Source organism: Somniosus microcephalus, unplaced genomic scaffold, assembly GCF_052327205.1.
Source record: "Somniosus microcephalus isolate GS21.2 unplaced genomic scaffold, FLI_Smic_1.0 unresolved_chr7, whole genome shotgun sequence".
Lineage (NCBI taxonomy): Eukaryota > Metazoa > Chordata > Chondrichthyes > Squaliformes > Somniosidae > Somniosus > Somniosus microcephalus.
In genome coordinates, this window is record NW_028225185.1 from 29864470 (window position 1) to 29881969 (window position 17500).

General features: G+C 51.3%; 1 protein-coding gene across 1 annotated transcript in view; it reads left to right on the forward strand.

The window, feature by feature from the left end:
• Window positions 1–1072: 1072 nt before the first annotated feature.
• tbc1d25 (TBC1 domain family, member 25) overlaps window positions 1073–17500 on the forward strand; it is a 19469-nt gene continuing 3041 nt past the window's right edge. The window contains exons 1-5 of the mRNA XM_085978306.1: window positions 1073–1120; window positions 7630–7739; window positions 10263–10417; window positions 13513–13637; window positions 14584–14775. Coding sequence (XP_085834432.1) covers window positions 1073–1120; window positions 7630–7739; window positions 10263–10417; window positions 13513–13637; window positions 14584–14775 — 630 coding nt within the window. The remainder of the gene's footprint in view (window positions 1121–7629; window positions 7740–10262; window positions 10418–13512; window positions 13638–14583; window positions 14776–17500) is intronic.

The following is a 17500-nucleotide window of genomic DNA, read 5'->3' on the forward strand; positions in this document are numbered from 1 at the left end:
CCATATCCCTTGATCCCTTTAGCCTTAAGAAATATATCAAACTCCTTGAATATATTTAATGAATTGGCCTCCACTGCCTTGTGTGGTAGAGAATTCCACAGGTTCACCACTCTCTGGGTGAAGAAATTTCTCCTCATCTGAGTCCTAAATGGCTTACCCCTTATCCTTAGACTATGACCCCTGGTTCTGGACTCCCCTGCCATCGGGAACATCCTTCCTGCATCTAGTCTGTCTAGTCCTGTTAGAATTTTATAAGTTTCAATGAGATCCCCTCTCATTCTTCTAAACTCCAGCGAATATAAGCCTAATCGACCCATATCGGTGGTCCACATCGGTACCAACGACCTAGGTAGAAAGAGGGATGAGGTCCTGCAGGCACAGTTTAGGGAGCTAGGAAAGAGATTAAAAAGCAGGACCTCGAAGGTAGTAATCCCCAGTGCCACGTGCTAGTGAGTACAGAAACAGGAAGATGGAGCAGATGAATGCGTGGCTGGAGGGATGGCGTAGGAGGGAGGGCTTTAGATTCCTGAGGAATTGGAACCGTTTCTGGGGGAGGTGGGACCTCTACAAGCCAGACGGGGGTTGCACCTCAACGGGAATGGGACCAATATCCTCGCGGGAGGGTTTGCTAGCGCTGTTGGGGAGGGTTTAAACTAGCTTGGCAGGGGGATGGGAACCTAAGAATAGAGTCAGTAGGGAGGGAAGAAAAACTGGAATTGGAAAACAAAAATGTAGAAAGTAAATTGGAAGGACAGAGGAATTAAGGGCTAGATAGTAGTCAACAAGGAGGGTTGCCTGTACTAAATGGTATATACTTCAATGCAAGGAGTATAGCGAACAAGGTGGATGAGCTGCGGGCACAGGTAAATACTTGGGACTATGATATTATAGCTATTACAGAGACGTGGCTGAAAGAGGGGCAGGTATGGCAGCTCAACATTCCTGGTTACAGGATTTTCAGATGGGATAGAAAGGGAGGTAAAAAGGGAGGGGGGGTCGCGGTATTGATTAAAGAAACTATCACAGTTGTGAGGAGGGATGATATGTTGGAGGGATCATCGAACGAGACCATATGGGTCGAATTGAAAAACACAAAAAGGGCGATCACACTGCGGGGAACGTACTACAGACCCCCAAACAGTGAGAGGGAGATAGAAGAACAAATATGTAGACAAATTTCCTGAGGTGCAAAAACTATAGGGCAGTAATAGTAGGGGATTTCAACGACCCCAATATTAACTGTGATAAAATTAGTGTGAAGGGTATAGAGGGTGCGGAATTCCTAAACTGCATCCCGGAGAACTTTTTTAGCCAGTATGTAGCAAGCCCAACAAGGGAGGGGGCGGTTCTGGACTTAGTTTTGGGGAATGAAGCTGGGCAGGTAGAAGGCGCATCAGTGGGGGAGCATTTTGGCGCTAGTGACCATAATTCTGTTAGATTTAAGGTGGTTATGGAAAAGGACAAGGATAGACCAGGAATAAAAATTCTAAATTGGGGGAAAAGCAAATGTTGCTAAGCTCAGAGGGGATTTAGCCACAGTGGACTGGAAACAGCTACTTGAAGGTAAATCAGTGTCGGAGCAGTGGGAGGCATTCAAGGAGGAGGTCCGGAAGGTTCAGACCAAACGTGCCCTTAAAGAAAAAAGGTGGGACTAACAAATCTAGAGTTCCCTGGATGTCTAGAGACATACAGGGTAGGATAAAGAAAAAAAGGGAGGTGTACGACAGATACCGAGGGCTAAATACTGCAGAATCTCTAGAGGAGTACAGAAAGTGCAGGGGTGCAATTAAAAGGATATTAGGAAAGCAAGTAAAATCAAGGAAAACCCAAAGATGTTTTATAAATATATTAAGAGTAAGAGGATAACTAAAGAAAGGGTAGAGCCTATTAGAGATCATGAGGGTCATCTGTGTGTGGAGGCGGGAGACGTCGGTAGGGTTCTTCATGAATACTTTGCGTCGTTTTCACAGAGAGGGGCGAAGCAGACATTGCTATCGGGGGGGGGGGGAGGAGTGTGAAGTATTAGATGAAATAAACATAGTGAGAGAGGAAGTATTAAGGGGTTTAGCAGCTTGAAAAGTGGATAAATCCCCAGGCTCGGATGAAGTGTATCCCAGGCTGTTAAGCGAAGCAAAAGAGGAAATAGCAGAGGCCCTGACCATCATTTCTCAATCCTCTCTGGCTTCAGGTGTGGTGCTGGAGGACTGCTAATGTGGTACGCTTGTTTAAAAAGGGAGAACAGGATAGACCGAGTAATTACAGGCCAGTCAGCCTAACCTCGGTGGTGGGAAAATTATTGGAAAGAATTCTGAAGGACAGGATAAATCTTCATTTAGAAAGACACAGATTAATCAAGGATAGTCAGCACGGATTTGTTACGGGAAGGTCGTGTCTGACAAAGTTGATTGAATTTTTTGAGGAGGTAACAAGGGGGGTAGATGAGGGTAGTGCGTTTGATGTAGTGTATATGGACTTTAGCAAGGCTTTTGATAAGGTTCCACATGGCAGACTGATCACCAAGTTAAAAGCCCATGGGATCCAGGGCAAAGTGTCAAGTTGGGTTCAAAACTGGCTCGGAGACAGGAAGCAGAGGGTAATGGGTGATGGGTGTTTTTGTGACTGGAAGGCTGTTTCCAGTGGGGTTCCGCAGGGCTCAGTACTAGGTCCCTTGCTTTTTGTGGTATATATCAATGATCTAGACTTGAATATAGAGGGTATGATTAAGAAGTTTGCAGATACTAAAATCGGCTGTGTGGTTGATACTGAAGAAGGAAGCTGTAGACTGCAGGAAGATATCAATAAATTGGTCAGGTGGGCAGAACAGTGGCAAATGGAATTCAATCCGGAGAAGTGTGAGGTAATGCATTTGGGGAGGGCTAACAAGGAAAGGGAATACACATTAAATGGTAGGACACTGAGTAGTGTAGAGGGACAAAGGGACCTTGGAGTGCATGTCCACAGATCCCTGAAGGTAGCAGGCCAGGTAGATAAGGTGGTTAAGAAGGCATATGGAATACTTGCCTTTATTAGCCGTGGCATAGAATACAAGAGCAGGGGGGGTTATGCTTCAACTGTATAAAACACTAGTTAGGCCTCAGCTAGAGTACTGCGTGCAGTTCTGGTCACCACATTCCAAAAAAAGTATATTCCACTGAGGGAAAAAAAGGGTGTAAAAGAAAAGACAACCATCCGTGGCTAAGTAAAGAAATTAAGGATAGTATTCGACTAAAAACAAGGGCATATAAAGTAGCCAAATCTAGTGGGAGGATAGAGGATTGGGAAAACTTTAAAAGACAGCAAAAAATAACAAAAAGATTGATTAAGAAAGGGAAGATAGATTATGAAAGTAAATTAGCAAAAAATATAAAGACAGATAGTAAGAGTTTTTATAGTTATATAAAAAGAAAAAGGGTGGCTAAAGTAAATGTTGGTCCCTTAGAGGATGAGACTGGGAAATTAATGGTGGGAAATATGGAGATGGCAAAAACACTGAATGAATATTTTGTATCAGTCTTTACAGTAGAGGACACCAAGAATATCCCAACACTTGACAAGCAGGGGGCTATAGGGGGGGAGGAGCTAAATACGATTAAAATCACTAAGGAAGTAGTACTTGGTAAAATAATGGGACTCAAGGCGGATAAATCACCTGGACCTGATGGCTTACATCCCAGGGTTTTGAGGGAAGTGGCGGTAGGGATTGTGGATGCATTGGTAATAATCTTCCAAAACTCCCTGGACTCAGCAAAGGTCCCGGCAGACTGGAAAACTGCTAATGTAACACCATTATTTAAAAAGGGCAGTAGACAGAAGGCTGGAAACTATAGACCGGTTAGCCTAACATCTGTGGTAGGTAAAATTTTGGAGTCCATTATTAAGGAGACAGTAACAGGACATTTGGATAATCATAATTTAATAAGACAAAGTCAGCATGGTTTTATGAAGGGGAAGTCATGTTTGACAAATTTGCTGGAGTTCTTTGAGGAAGTAACATATAGGGTGGATAAAGGGGAACCAGTGGACGTAGTGTATTTAGACTTCCAATAGGCATTTGACAAGGTGCCACACAAAAGATTATTGCTTAAGATAAAAAATCACGGGATTGGGGGTAATATTCTGGCATGGATAGAGGATTGGCTATCTAACAGAAGGCAGAGAGTTGGGATAAATGGTTCATATTCAGACTGGCAATCAGTAACCAGTGGTGTTCCGCAGGGGTCAGTGCTGGGTCCCCAACTCTTTACAATCTATATTAACGATTTGGAGGAGGGGACCGAGTGTAACACATCAAAGTTTGCAGATGATACTAAGATGGGAGGGAAAGTAGTGAGTGAGGAGGACATAAAAAACCTGCAAGGGGACATAGACAGGCTAAGTAAGTGGGCAGAGATTTGGCAGATGGAATACAATACTGGAAAGTGTGAGGTTATGCACTTTGGCAGGAAAAATCGTAGAGCAAGTTATTATCTTAATGGCAAGAAACTGGAAAGTACTGAAGTACAAAGGGATCTGGGGGTCCTGGTGCACGAAACTCAAAAGGTTAGTATGCAGGTGCAGCAAGTGATTAAGAAGGCCAATGGAATGTTGGCTTTCATTGCTAGGGGGATAGAATATAAAAATAGGGAGGTATTGCTTCAGTTGTACAAGGTATTGGTGAGACCGCACCTGGAATACTGCATACAGTTTTGGTGTCCATACTTAAGAAAGGACATACTTGCTCTCGAGTCAGTACAAAGAAGGTTCACTCGATTAATCCTGGGGATGAGGGGATGGACATATGAGGAGAGGTGAGTAGATTGGGACTCTACTCATTGGAGTTCAGAAGAATGAGAGGCGATCTTATTGAAACATATAAGATTATGAAGGGGTTGGATCGGGTGGATGCAGGGAGGATGTTCCCGATGATGGGTGAAACTAGAACTAGGGGGCATAGTCTTAGAATAAGGGGCTGCTCTTTCAAAACTGAGATGAGGAGGAACTACTTCACTCAGAGGGTGGTAGGTCCATGGAATATGCTGCCCCAAAAAGCTGTCGAAGCTACATCATTACATAAATTTAAAACAGAAATAGACAGTTTCCTAGTAGAAAAGGGAATTAAGGGTTACGGGGAGCGGGCAGGAATTTGGACATGAGTCTAGGTTTGGATAGGTCATGGCCCTGTGGGTAGCGGAGCGGGCCCAGGGGCCGTGTAGCCTGATCCTGCTCCTGTTTCGTGTGTCTAATTCTGTTAGATTCAGGAGATGGTTCTGTGATAGTGGATTGGCGGTTAGGATCAGATCAGCCATGATCTTATTGAATGGCGGAGCAGGCTCGAGGGGCCGATTGGCCTACTCCTGCTCCTATTTCTTATGTTGTTATGTTATGTAGGAAAGATGTGATTGCACCAGAGAGGGTACAGAGGAGATTTAGAAGGATGTTGCCAGGAGTAGAGAATCTTAGCTCTGAGGAAAGACTGGATAGGCTGGGTCTGTTTTCCTTGGGACAGAGGAGGCTTGAGGGGAGACCTTATTGATGTGTATAAAATTATGAGGGGCCTGGATAAAAGGACCTATTTCCCTTAGCAGAGGGGTTAAAAACCAGGGGGCACAGATTTAAAGTAATTGGGGGAAGGTTTAGAGGGGATTTGAGGGGAAATTTCTTCACCCAGAGGGTTGTGGGGGTCTGGAACTCACTGCCTGAAAGGGTGGTAGAGGCAGGAACCCGAACCACATTTAAAAAGTACTTGGATGTGCACTTGGGATGTTGTAACCTGCAGGGCTACGGACCAAGAGCTGGGAAGTGGGATTAGGCCGGAGAGCTCTTTGTTGGCCGGCGTGGACACGATGGGCCGAATGGCCTCCTTCTGTGCTGTAACTTTCTATGATGTGTCTTTTGCTGTATTCTTCACAGCTGCTCGTGTCTGAGATTGCGTCATTCTGATCAATACAAAGAGAATTGGAGAGATGCCGACAGAGATGGGGAGAGAGCGAAGAGGGAAAGAAATAACATGCATTAGTACAGCGTCTCAGGACGTCCTAAAGCGCTTTACAGCCAATTAACTACATTTTGACGTGTAGTCACTGTTGTAATGTAGGAAACTCCCCTCCGACAGTGCGGCGCTCCCTCGGCACCGCCCCTCCGACAGTGCGGCGCTCCCTCGGCACCGCCCCTCCGACAGTGCGGCGCTCCCTCGGTACCTCCCAAGAGCGACCGTGGGATGCTTTACGCCCACCCGAGAGGGCAGACGGGGGCCTGGGTTTATCTCCGTTGAGAATGGGCCCTGGGAATTATCGCGGGGCGATGTAGCCTGGCAGGGGAATGGCAGATTTACGAGGAATTGTCCATTATGTCATGCCGCCACCTGTTGCACCTTCGAGCGCCAATTTGCTCGCAATGCATTACTTTGGAGTGCAGCCACTGTTAATTAGGCAAACACAGATGTGCCAACAGCACCCCTTAAACAAACAATCTGATAAATGATTGATGAACAGGACCAAGGTCATCAAGGAAAGGTTCGCACATTTCTCCAGCGCCTTTCCCCACCTCAGGACGTCCCAAAGCGCTTCACAGCCAATGAAGGACTTTTTTTGAAGTGTGGTCACTGTTGTAATGTAGGAAACGCGGCAGCCAATTTGCGCACAGCAAGCTCCCACAAACAGCACCGTGATAATGACCAGATCATCTGTTTTAGTGATGTTGGTTGAGGGATAAATATTGGCCCCAGGACACCGGGGAGAACTCCCCCCTGCTCTTCTTCCAATAGTGGCCGTGGGATCTTTTACATCCACCTGAGAGGGCAGACGGGGCCTCGGGTTTAACGTCTCATCCGAAAGACGGCACCTCCGACAGTGCGGCGCTCCCTCAGTACCGCCCCTCCGACAGTGCGGCGCTCCCTCAGTACCGCCCCTCCGACAGTGCGGCGCTCCCTCAGTACCGCCCCTCCGACAGTGCGGCACTCCCTCAGTACCGACCCTCCGACAGTGCGGCGCTCCCTCAGTACCGCCCCTCCGACAGTGCGGCGCACCCTCAGTACCGCCCCTCCGACAGTGCGGCGCACCCTCAGTACCGCCCCTCCGACACTGCGGCGCTCCCTCAGCACTGGCACTGAGGAGCGTTGGCCTGGATTTTGGAGCTGGAGTCTCTGGAGTGGGGGCTCGAACCCACGATCTTCTGACTCCGAGGCGAGCGTGAGACCCAGTAATGCACGGCTGACACCTGATGGAGTGTGGTCAGTGCCGGTGGATCTGTCTGCACCTACAGGGGCACCATTACTCGCAGTCCAAACTGCATGGTTCGTGTACCTATTGTGCAAAGTACAATCAAAACGTTCCTATAAACACACACTGCAAAATACAGGGTATAGAATACGTTCTCAGGACATGGGCGTCGCTGGCAAGGCCAGCATTTATTGCCCATCCCTAATTGCCCCTCGATAAGATGGCGGTGAGCCGCCGCCTTGAACCGCTGCAGTCCCGTGTGGTGAAGGTGCTCCCACAGCACTGTTCAAGGCGGCGGCTCACCGCCACCGCCTTCTCGAGGGGCAACCAAGGATGGGCAATAAATGCCGGCCTTGCCAGCGACGCCCCGCGAACGATTAACCAAAAACAATGTTGTTCAGCCGCTAACAGCCGTTTCTTCTTCTTGCTACAGAAATGCGAAGGGCTACTGCAGCCCGAACTCCGCTCTTTCGCCGTCGACCCCCAGATCACCTCCTTCGAAGTCCTGCAGCACATCCTGATTCGCGCCTTCGATTTAAGCGGGTGAGTCTTGCTGCAGTTGTACAGGGCCCTGGCGAGACCACGACTGGAGTATTGTGCACAGTTCTGGTCTCCTTACCTGAGGAATGATCTACTTGCCATAGAGGGAGTGCAGCGAAGGTTCACCAGACTGGTTCCTGGGATGGGGGGGTGACTTAAGGAAACTACTGGGCACTTGGTCTAAGCGTTAAACAAAGGTGTCAAAAACAGGAAGGCAGATTATTATCTGACCGGCAATAGATTGGGAGAAGGGGAAGTGCAACGAGACCTGGGTGTCCTTGTGCACCAGTCGCTGAAGGTAAGCATGCAGGTGCAGCAGGCGGTTAAGAAGGCAAATGGGATGTTGGCCTTCGTAGCGAGAGGGTTCAAGTACAGGAGCAAGGATGTCTTGCTGCAGTTGTACAGGGCCTTGGTGAGACCACACCTTGAGTATTGTGTGCAGTTTTGGTCGCCTTATCTGAGGAAGGATGTTCTTGCCATGGAGGGAGCGCAGCGAAGATTCACCAGGCTGATACCTGGGATGGCAGGAATGACGTATGAGGAGAGTTTGGGTTGATTGGGCTTGTACTCACTGGAGTTTAGAAGAATGAGAGGGGATCTCATTGAAACTTATAAAATTCTAACAGGACTAGACAGACTAGATGCAGCAAGGATGTTCCCGATGGTCGGGGAGTCCAGAACCAGGGGTCACAGTCTAAGGATAAGGGGTAAGCCATTTAGGACTGAGATGAGGAGGAATTTCTTCACCGAGAGTGGTGAACCTGTGGAATTCTCTACCACACAAGGCAGTGGAGGCCAATTCATTAAATATATTCAAGAAGGAATTAGATATATTTCTTAAGGCTAAAGGGATATGGGGAGAAAGCAGGGACAGGGTACTGAATTTGGATGATCAGCCATGATCTCATTAAATGGCGGAGCAGGCTCGAGGGGCCGAATGGCCTACTCCTGCTACTATCTTCTATGTTTCTTTAATCAACTGTTTTACAACATGGAGGTCTAGTTGTGTCCTTCACTAGTTCCTGTTAAGAATGTCCTGCGCAAGCTGGGCCCGTGCCCGAGTATTTATACTCTCCTTGGACAGCGCCACCTGCAGGCCGTTCAGTATTATTTCATGAGTCTTTCTTTCATGAATGTCTGATTCATGTCAGAGGGATTGTCCTATGAGGAGAGATTGGGCCGATACTCTCTGGAGTTTAGAAGAATGAGAGGTGATCTCATTGAAACATATAAGATTCTGAGGGGGGGGATTGACAGGGTAGATGCTGAGAGGCTGTTTCCCCCCTGGCTGGAGAGTCTCGAACCAGGGGTCACAGTCTCAGGATAAGGGGTCGGCCATTGAGGACTGAGATGAGGAGGAATTTCTTCACTCAGAGGGCGGTGAATCTTTGGAATTCTCTGCCCCAGAGGGCTGTGGAGGCTCAGTCGTTGAGTCTATTCAAGGCTGAGATCGAGAGATTTTTGGAATCGAGGGATCAGGCGGGAAAGTGGAGTTGAGGTCGATGATCAGCCGTGATCTTATTGAATGGCGGAGCAGGCTCGAGGGGCCGCACGGCCGACTCCTGCTCCTAATTCTTATATTCTTCTGAGGACTGGGCAGGAGGAGTGCACGACCTCGAGGGTGAGGATATCAGAGACCGACTAGGACATCGAGGCACCGGGGAAGGTGCAATAAAGATTCACAAGGATGGGACCAGAACCGAGAGTTAGAACTATCAGGAAAGACTGAACAAGCTGGGGCTCTTTTCTCTAGGAGAGAGAAGGCCGAGGGGCGACCTGATAGAGGTCCTGAAGATTAGGAAGGGGTTTCGATAGGGTAGCAGAGGGGCCGAATGGCCTGTTTCTGTGCTGGACATTCGATGTAAGACGGGAAGTGTAGTCACTGTTGTAATGTAGGAAACGCGGCAGCCAATTTGCGCACAGCAAGCTCCCACAAACAGCAATGTGATAATGACCGGATCATCTGTTTTTAGTGATGTTGGTTGAGGGATAAATATTGGCCCCAGGACACCGGGGAGAACTCCCCCCTGCTCTTCTTCCAATAGTGGCCGAGGGATCTTTTACGTCCACCTGAGAGAGCAGACGGGGCCTCGGTTTAACGTCTCATCTGAAAGACGGCCCCTCCGCCAGTGCAGCGCTCCCTCAGTGCCGCCCCTCCGCCAGTGCGGCGCTCCCTCAGTTCCGCCAGTGCGGCGCTCCCTCAGTGCCGCCCCTCCGCCAGTGCGGCGCTCCCTCAGTGCCGCCCCTCCGCCAGTGCGGCGCTCCCTCAGTGCCGCCCCTCCGACAGTGCGGCGCTCCCTCAGTGCCGCCCCTCCGACAGTGCGGCGCTCCCTCAGCGCCGCCCCTCCAACAGTGCGGCGCTCCCTCAGCACCGCCCCTCCGACAGTGCGGCGCTCCCTCAGCACCGCCCCTCCGACAGTGCGGCGCTCCCTCAGTACCGCCCCTCCGACAGTGCAATGCGGCACCTGTGCTCTGAGCGGCCTCTTTTTGTGCGTTTAAATGTCTTCTGTTTTGCGACTTGGGCAGGAAGAAGAATTTCGCCATCAGCTACTTATCGCAGGAAAAGGCGAGCCAGGAGGTGTACCTGGCCCTCCAGTCGGACTGGGACCTGGACGTGGCCTTTAGCAGCCTCGCGAGAGCCCACCTGCAGCTCAAGGTGGACATCAAGCCCTCCGAAGACAGTGAGTACCCGGGGAAAGAGCGAGGCAGGAAAGGCCCAGGCCCGGGGCGTGTGGTTAGCGACACTGCAATTCTCCGTGCCCAGTGGGCTAGAGAGAGGGGAGGGAAAAACCAGCCGTGATTCCTGCTCCTGACCGCTTTCTCTGGGAAGTGAGTGGAGGATCAGGCTCCTGCGCGATGCCTGCCATTGTCGAATAGCCGACTCACCGGGCGGTTTTCTGTTGGCGGGGTGGGGGGCGGTGGTTGAATCAGAGAAGTTTACAGCACAGAAGGAGGCCACTCGGCCCATTGTGTCCGTGCGGGCTGACAAAGAGCTCTCCAGCCTAATCCCACTGTCCAGCTCTCGGTCCGTAGCCCTGTGGGTTACGGCGCTTCGAGTGCGTATCCAAGTACTTTTTAAATGTGATGAGGGTTTCTGCCTCGACCACCCTTTCAGGCAGTGAGTTCCAGACCCCCACCACCCTCTGGGTGAAGAAAGTTCTCCTCAACTCCCCTCTAATCCTTCTCCCAGTGACTTTAAATCTCTGCCCCCCTGGTTACTGACCTCTCTGCTCAGGGAAATAGGTCCTTCCTATCCACTCTATCCAGGGCCCCTCATCATTTTATACACCTCGATTAAATCTCCCCTCAGCCTCCTCTGTTCCAAAGAAAACAACCCCAGCCTCTCCGATCTTCCCTCATCGCTAAAATTCTCCAGTCCCGGCAACATCCTCGGAAATCTCCTCTGAACCCTCTCTAGTGCGATCACATCCTTCCTGTAATGTGGTGACCAGAACTGCACGCAGTGCTCTAGCTGTGGTCTAACTAGTGTTTTATACAGTTCAAGCACAACCCCCCCCCCCCCCCGGCTCTTGTATTCTATGCCTCGGCTAATAAAGGCAAGTATCCCGTACGCCGCCTTAACCACCTCCTCTACCTGTCCTGCTACCTTCAGGGATCTGTGGACATGCGCTCCAAGGTCCCTCTGATCCTCGACACTTCTCAGTGTCCTACCATTTAATGTGTATTCCCTTGCCTTGTTGGCTCCTCCCCACATGCGTTAGCACACACTTCTCCGGATTGAATTCCACTTGCCACTGTTCTGCCCACCTGAATTGTCGAGCTGGAGTCCGAGCTGCAGACATTGCGATGTATCGGGGAGGGGGGGGAGAGTTACCTGGACACGTTCTTCCAGGAGGCAGCCACGTCCTTTAGGTTAAGTAGTACTTTAGAGTCCGTCAGTGGTCAGGGACAGGAGGGTGTTGACTGCGAGTCAGGAAGGTATGGGGTCCTTCCTATCCACTCTATCCAGGCCCCCCCTCATCATTTTATACACCTCAATTAAATCTCCCCTCAGCTTCCTCTGTTCTAAAGCAAACAACCCCGGCCTATTAGAGATTGGCTTGGCGATGGACCCAGAGTGCAGACAGAAGGCCGGAAACCAGTCTTTCCTCGTCGCTAGAATTCTCCAGTCCTGGAAACGTCCTCGGGAACTCTCCTCGGCACCCTCTCCAGTGCGATCACATCCTTCCTGCAACGTGGTGCCCAGAACTGCGCGCAGTGCTGCAGCTGTGACCCCAGCCAGGATCGCCACGTTCAGATCCTCTTGTAATAAAGGCCAACATAACATTTGCTTTCCGAATTGCTTGCTGTACCTGCATGTTAACTTTGTGATTCGTGTACAAGGACACCCAGGTCCCTCCGAACACCAACATTTCCCAATCTCTCCCCATTTAAAAAATACTCTGCTTTTCTATTTTTCCGACCAAAGTGGATAACTTCACATTTCTCCACATTATATTCCATTTGCCATGTCCTTGCCCACTCACTTAGCCTGTCGATATCCCCTTGAAGCCTCCTTGCATCCTCCTCACAACTTACATTCACACCCAGCTTTGTATCATCAGCAAACTTGGATAGATTACATTTGGTCCCATATTACATTTAATCCTTTCGCTGTTGACTTTAAATCTCTGCCCCCCTGGTTATTGACCCCTCAGCTCAGGGAAATCGGTCCTTCCTATCCACTCTATCCAGGCCCCTCATCATTTTATACACCTCGATTAAATCTCCCCTCAGCCTCCTCTGTTCCAGAGAAAACAGCCCCGGCCTCTCCGATCTTCCCTCATAGCTAAAATTCTCCAGTCCCGGCAACATCCTCGGAAATCTCCTCTGTACCCTCTCTAGTGCGATCACATCCTTCCTGTAATGTGGTGATCAGAACTGCACGCCGTGCTCTAGCTGTGGCCCAACTCGTGTTTTATACAGTTCAAGCACAACCCCCCTGCTCTTGTATTCTATGCCTCGGCTAATAAAGGCAATAAAGTATCCCGTATGCCGCCTTAACCACCTTATCTGAGGAAGGATGTTCTTGCCACGGAGGGAGTGCAGCGAAGATTCACCAGACTGATACCTGGGATGGCAGGAATGACGTATGAGGAGAGATTGGGTCGATTGGGCTTGTACTCGCTGGAGTTTAGAAGAATGAGAGGGGATCTCATTGAAACTTATAACATTCTAACAGGACTGGACAGACTAGATGCAGGAAGGATGTTCCCGATGGCGGGGGAGTCCAGAACCAGGGGTCACAGTCTAAGGATAAGGGGTAAGCCATTTAGGACAGAGATGAGGAGGAATTTCTTCACCCAGAGAGTGGTGAACCTGTGGAATTCTCTACCACAGAGGGCGGTGGAGGCCAGTTCATTAAATATATTCAAGAAGGAGTTGGATATATTTCTTAAGGCTAAAGGGATCAAGGGACATGGGGAGAAGGCAGGGACAGGGTACTGAATTTGGATGATCAGCCATGATCTCATTAAATGGCGGAGCAGGCTCGAGGGGCCGAATGGCCGACTCCTGCTCCTATCTTCTATGTTTCTACCTGTCCTACCTTCAGGGATCTGTGGACCTGTGCTCCAGTGCTGTAGCTGTGACCCCAGCGAGAGTCGCCACGTTCAAGCGAACCGATTTGTTAAGTTGGAGATGGTCATTATCCCGGGGAATCTGCTCGGTGGCGGGAGGGGGAGAGTGATGCGGCATGGTTGGTACCGGCTGTAACCGTCGGGCATGGGCCCTTTGTCTTTGCACCCCCCCCCCCCCCCCCCCCCAACTCTTGCAGGCCCGCTCCTGGAGGACTGGGACATCATCAGCCCGAAGGATGTCATCGGTTCCGACCTCCTCACTCCAGAGAAACGCTCTTTCACAGCCTCCACGCTGCCCCTGACGCAGTCCATCATCTCGCAGGTTAGTGCGTGAGGTCGCTTGGGGAGGCGCCCCTCCAACCCAGCGCTCGAGAGACAGAGAGAAGGACGATCCCAGGTTGCTTCCCGCAGTCCGTGGTGTTGATCGCCCCCCCCCCCCCCCCCCCCCCCCCCCCCCCACTCCCGGCCTCAACCCGACCTTGATCTCTGGCACCTGACTGTGTCGAAGGTGGCTCAGCAGGTCTCTCCCCCTCCCCGCTGAGTCAGAAGGCCGCAGGTCCAAGCCCCGCTCGCGAGACCCGTAATCCAGGCCGACGCACTGTCGGAGGGGCGGTACTGAGGGAGTGCCGCACTGTCGGAGGGGCAGTACTGAGGGAGCGCCGCACAGTCGGAGGGTCAGTACTGAGGGAGCGCCTCACTGACGGAGGGGCGGCACTGAGGAAACGCCGCACTGTCGGAGGGGCGGTACTGAGGGAGCGCCGCACTGTCGGAGGGGCAGTACTGAGGATGCTCTTCCAGGATGGGACGGTGTAGAGGGAGCTTTACTCTGTATCTAAGCCGTGCTGTACCTGCGCTGGGAGTGTTTGATGGGACAGTGTAGAGGGAGCTTTACTCTGTATCTAACCCCATGCTGTACCTGCCCTGGGAGTGTTTGATGGGGACAGTGTAGAGGGAGCTTTACTCTGTATCTAACCCCGTGCTGTACCTGCCCTGGGAGTGTTTGATGGGACAGTGTAGAGGGAGCTTTACTCTGTATCTAACCCCGTGCTGTACCTGCCCTGGGAGTGTTTGATGGGACAGTGTAGAGGGAGCTTTACTCTGTATCTAACCCATGCTGTACCTGCCCTGGGAGTGTTTGATGGGACAGTGTAGAGGGAGCTTTACTCTGTATCTAACCCGTGCTGTACCTGCCCTGGGAGTGTTTGATGGGCACAGTGTCGAGCGAGCTGTACTCTGTATCTAACGTGGCGCTGCGCTCCTTCACACAGGTTGGACGGACCATCTCCAAGGTGCAGCAGGTGCTGAGCTGGTCGAGCGGCGAGGAAGCGGTCAAGCCCTTTATGCCGCCCCTCACCGACACCGAATTCCACACGTACCTGAACCACGAGGGGCAGCTGAGCCGGCCCGAGGAACTGCGGCTGAGGATCTACCACGGCGGCGTGGAGCCGGCACTGCGCAAGGTCCGTGAATCCCCCTCCTGGAAGACGCCAACTCCCTCACGGGCAAAACCCCCTCCCCTTTTGCGCGGCAGTTTTCTGCACGAGAAAGCGAGTGGTCCGCGGTCCGGCCGTCACCTGGACCCGAGCTCGGGAACGAGCCGCGTATCAGAGGACGGGAGATGTTCCGGGGATTGGTGTGCGTGCTGGGGGGACGGGGAGTTAAAATGGCTTCCTCACTTCGATAGTTAGCCGGGGGCGGGTGTACGGACTGTGGAAGGAGCCAGACTGATGGGCCGAATGGCTTCATCCATTCCAAGCTTTAGAATGACACTGCCGCAGGAGGAGGCCATTCGGCCCATCGTGCCTGTGCCGGCTCTTTGAACGAGCTCTCCAATTAGTCCCACTCCCCCCTGCTCTTTCCCCACAGCCCGGCACATTTTTCCCCGTCAAGTATTTATCCAATTTCCCCTTTTGAAAGTTACTATTGAATCTGCTCCCACCGCCCTTCCGACAGTGCGGCGCTCCCTCGACAGGCGCCTATCCGACAGCAGGCGTCGTCCGCCCTCACGACAGTGCGGCGCACCCTCGGTACCAGCCCTCCGACAGTGCGGACGCCCTCCGACAGTGCGGCGCCCCTCGGTACCGCCCCTCCGACAGTGCGGCGCCCCCTCGGTCACCGCCCCTCCGACAGTGCGGCGCCCCCTCGTACCAGCCCTCCGACACTCCCTCAACACTGCACTGGGAGTGTCGGCCTAGCTTTATGTGCTCGGGTCTCTGGAGTGGGACTTGAACCCACAACCTTCTGACTCGGAGGCGAGTGTCGCTACCCACTGAGCCACAGCTGACGCAAGAAGAACAGTCCCAGCTTCTCGAGTCTCTCCACATAACTGTAGCCCCTCATCCCTGGTAGCATTAAGATAAGAATTAGGAGCAGGAGTCGGCCATTCGGCCCCTCGAGCCTGCTCCGCCATTCAATAAGATCACGGCTGATCATCGACCTCATCTCCACTTTCCCGCCCGATCCCTCGATTTCCCCGAGAGTCCAAAAATCTCTCGATCTCGGCCTTGAATAGACTCAACGACTGAGCCTCCACAGCCCTCTGGGGCAGAGAATTCCAAAGATTCACCGCCCTCTGAGTGAAGAAATTCCTCCTCATCTCAGTCCTCAATGGCCGACCCCTTATCCTGAGACTGTGACCCCTGGTTCTAGACTCTCCAGCCAGGGGGAAACAGCCTCTCAGCATCTACCCTGTCAATCCCCCTCAGAATCTTATATGTTTCAATGAGATCACCTCTCATTCTCCTAAACTCTAGAGAGTATCGGCCCAATCTACTCAATCTCTCCTCATCGGACAATCCCTCTCATCCCAGGAACCAATCTGGTGAACCTTCGTTGCACCGCCTCCAAGTCAAGTATATCCTTCCTCAGATAAGGAGACCAGAACTGTGCATAGTTACCTAACTGTACACAGCCTACCTAATCTCCCTTAGGGTTCGCATTTGGGTCTTCATGAAGGGTAGGGGAGAATAATGAGACCAGATGTAATTCAGCCCTCATTTTTATAACGCCCTTCGATTTGGGATTAGCTGATTAGCTAGCAGAAATTTGGGAAGTGGAGTTCCTCGGAGGAGAGGGGTGCCCGAGGAACTGGGCCGCAGCGCCACCAGTATGATTTGGATAGGTTGGGTGATATGGCAGATGCAGTATAATGTGGATAAATGCGAGGTTATCCACTTTGGTGGCAAAAACAGGAAGGCAGATTATTATCTGAACGGCAATAGATTGGGAGAAGGGGAAGTGCAACGAGACCTGGGTGTCCTTGTGCACCAGTCGCTGAAGGTAAGCATGCAGATGCAGCAGGCGGTTAAGAAGGCAAATGGTATGTTGGCCTTCGTAGCGAGAGGGTTCGAGTACAGGAGCAAGGATGTCTTGCTGCAGTTGTACAGGGCCTTGGTGAGACCACACCTGGAGTATTGTGTGCAGTTTTGGTCGCCTTATCTGAGGAAGGATGTTCTTGCCATGGAAGGAGTTCAGCGAAGATTCACCAGACTGATACCTGGGATGGCAGGAATGACGTATGAGGAGAGATTAGGTCGATTGGGCTTATACTCGCTGGAGTTTAGAAGAATGAGAGGGGATCGCACTGAAACTTATAAAATTCTAACAGGACTAGACAGACTAGATGCAGGAAGGATGTTCCCGATGGCGGGGGAGTCCAGAACCAGGGGTCACAGTCTAAGGATAAGGGGTAAGCCATTTAGGACAGAGATGAGGAATTTCTTCACCCAGAGAGTGGTGAACCTGTGGAATTCTCTACCACAGAAGGCAGTGGAGGCCAATTTCAAGAAGGAGTTGGATATATTTCTTAAGGCTAAAGGGATCAAGGGATATGGGGAGAAAGCAGGGACCGGGTACTGAATTTGGATGATCAGCCATGATCTCATTGAATGGCGGAGCAGGCTCGAGGGGCTGAATGGCCGACTCCTGCTCCTATCTTCGATGTTTCTATCTGGACCTTCATGAAGGGTAGGGGAGAATAATGAGACCAGATGTAATTCAGCCCCCCTTATTTTTAGAATGCCCTTCGATTTGGAATTAGCTGATTAGCTAGCAGAAATTTGGGAAGTGGAGTTGCTCGCAGGAGAGGGGTGCCCGAGGAACTGGGCAGCGCCACCAGTGGAGGGAGGTTGTGATTACAGCGTGACGTGTTTACATGGGAAATTCCCGTTCTAAATGTGATGGTGG